This window comes from Aptenodytes forsteri, unplaced genomic scaffold, assembly GCF_000699145.1.
Source record: "Aptenodytes forsteri isolate BGI_AS27 unplaced genomic scaffold, ASM69914v1 Scaffold657, whole genome shotgun sequence".
In the NCBI taxonomy this organism is placed as follows: Eukaryota; Metazoa; Chordata; class Aves; order Sphenisciformes; family Spheniscidae; genus Aptenodytes; species Aptenodytes forsteri.
Genome location: NW_008795019.1, coordinates 8,058 through 9,210, shown reverse-complemented (window position 1 = coordinate 9,210; position 1,153 = coordinate 8,058). Strand labels below are relative to the sequence as shown.

The 1,153-nt window shown below is 62.7% G+C and overlaps 1 protein-coding gene across 1 annotated transcript in view; it reads right to left on the bottom strand.

The window, feature by feature from the left end:
- Nucleotides 1–142: 142 nt before the first annotated feature.
- The window catches only part of LOC109279368 (separin-like), a 2,014-nt gene continuing 1,003 nt past the window's right edge, over nt 143–1,153 (bottom strand). The window contains exons 3-5 of the mRNA XM_019471119.1: nt 946–1,075; nt 585–721; nt 143–347 (exon numbers count right to left, since the gene is read on the bottom strand). Of these exons, the coding sequence (XP_019326664.1) occupies nt 150–347; nt 585–721; nt 946–1,075 (465 nt within the window). The 3' untranslated portion in view covers nt 143–149. The remainder of the gene's footprint in view (nt 348–584; nt 722–945; nt 1,076–1,153) is intronic.

Sequence of the window (1,153 nt, the reverse complement as noted above, 5' to 3'; positions counted from 1 at the left end):
TGGGGGTGTTGGGTCGACGGTTGGACTCGATGCTCTTAGAGGTCTTTTCCAACCTCAATGATTCTACGATTCTATGATTCATTTTACTAGCTTGGGAACCGCGGCTCTCAAGACACCCACCCTCCACGCACCGGGCAGCCTTCCAGGACTTACCGTAACCGTAACTCTTCGGCCCCCTGTTTCGCAGCATCCGTTTTGACTCTGACCCAGAGGGAGACGGGCTCTGCCAGCAGCTCCCCGATCCGGCCCCGCAGCGCGGCCAGCCACTGCACCACACACGCCAGGGCTCTCTCCAGCTGCCCCAGCTTGCGGTGGCTTTCCACCTGCAGCCTGAAGCATTTGTGCAGCTGCGGGGAGAGCACAGAGAACCAGCTTCAGCACCCTGCGGGAGCAAACTCCCTGCCTCCCATGTCCCGTACCACAGCCCCCTTCCCCGCCCGGGCGAAGGGAAGACCTCGGAGCAGGGAATTGGGGTTGTTCCAGGAGCAAAAGCTGGTCCCATCCTCTCTTTTGCTCCCCTGGCACCAGGATCAGACCGTTCAGTTCAGCCCCGTTTGTGCCAGAAGCATCAGAGAAGTGCTTACCCTCTCCGGGGGTATCTCTGGACACGCATAGGCATCTGCTGTCTCCAGCCTCTCGCAGAAGAGCTCGCAGACGGAGCTGGCCTCCTCGTGAAGGTTCTGGTTGTAGAAGAGGTAGGCCAGCTTGAACGTGCACAACACTGCCACAAGTGAAACCCAAATATTAAAGATGTGACGGAGAGAGAACGACCCCTCTCTCCTTGTCCAGCCAGGGACCGTCATCCTCCGCCCTGGCCCCACCAGCCATGTACTTTGCATGGCAGAGAACCCCGTCGTCGCTCCCCGGGTACACAGACCCTGAGCTCTGCGACCGCGTTCGACCCGAGGAGACGGGTTTGGTCCCACCAGCCGCCCCGGCACTGACCGGTGACGTCGAGGTACTTGGCTCGCTCGCTCTCCGGGAGCCCCTCCAGCGCCTCCAGCATCCACGCCACGCTCCTCCTGCAGCCCGCCGTCAGCCGCTCCAGACCCGGCCAGCCCGCCGCCTGCAACGGCTGCGAGGAGAGGGAGAGGGAGAGGATGGCCAGCAAGAGGCCGCCGGGGGCCCACAGCCCCCCCCCAAACACCCCTCC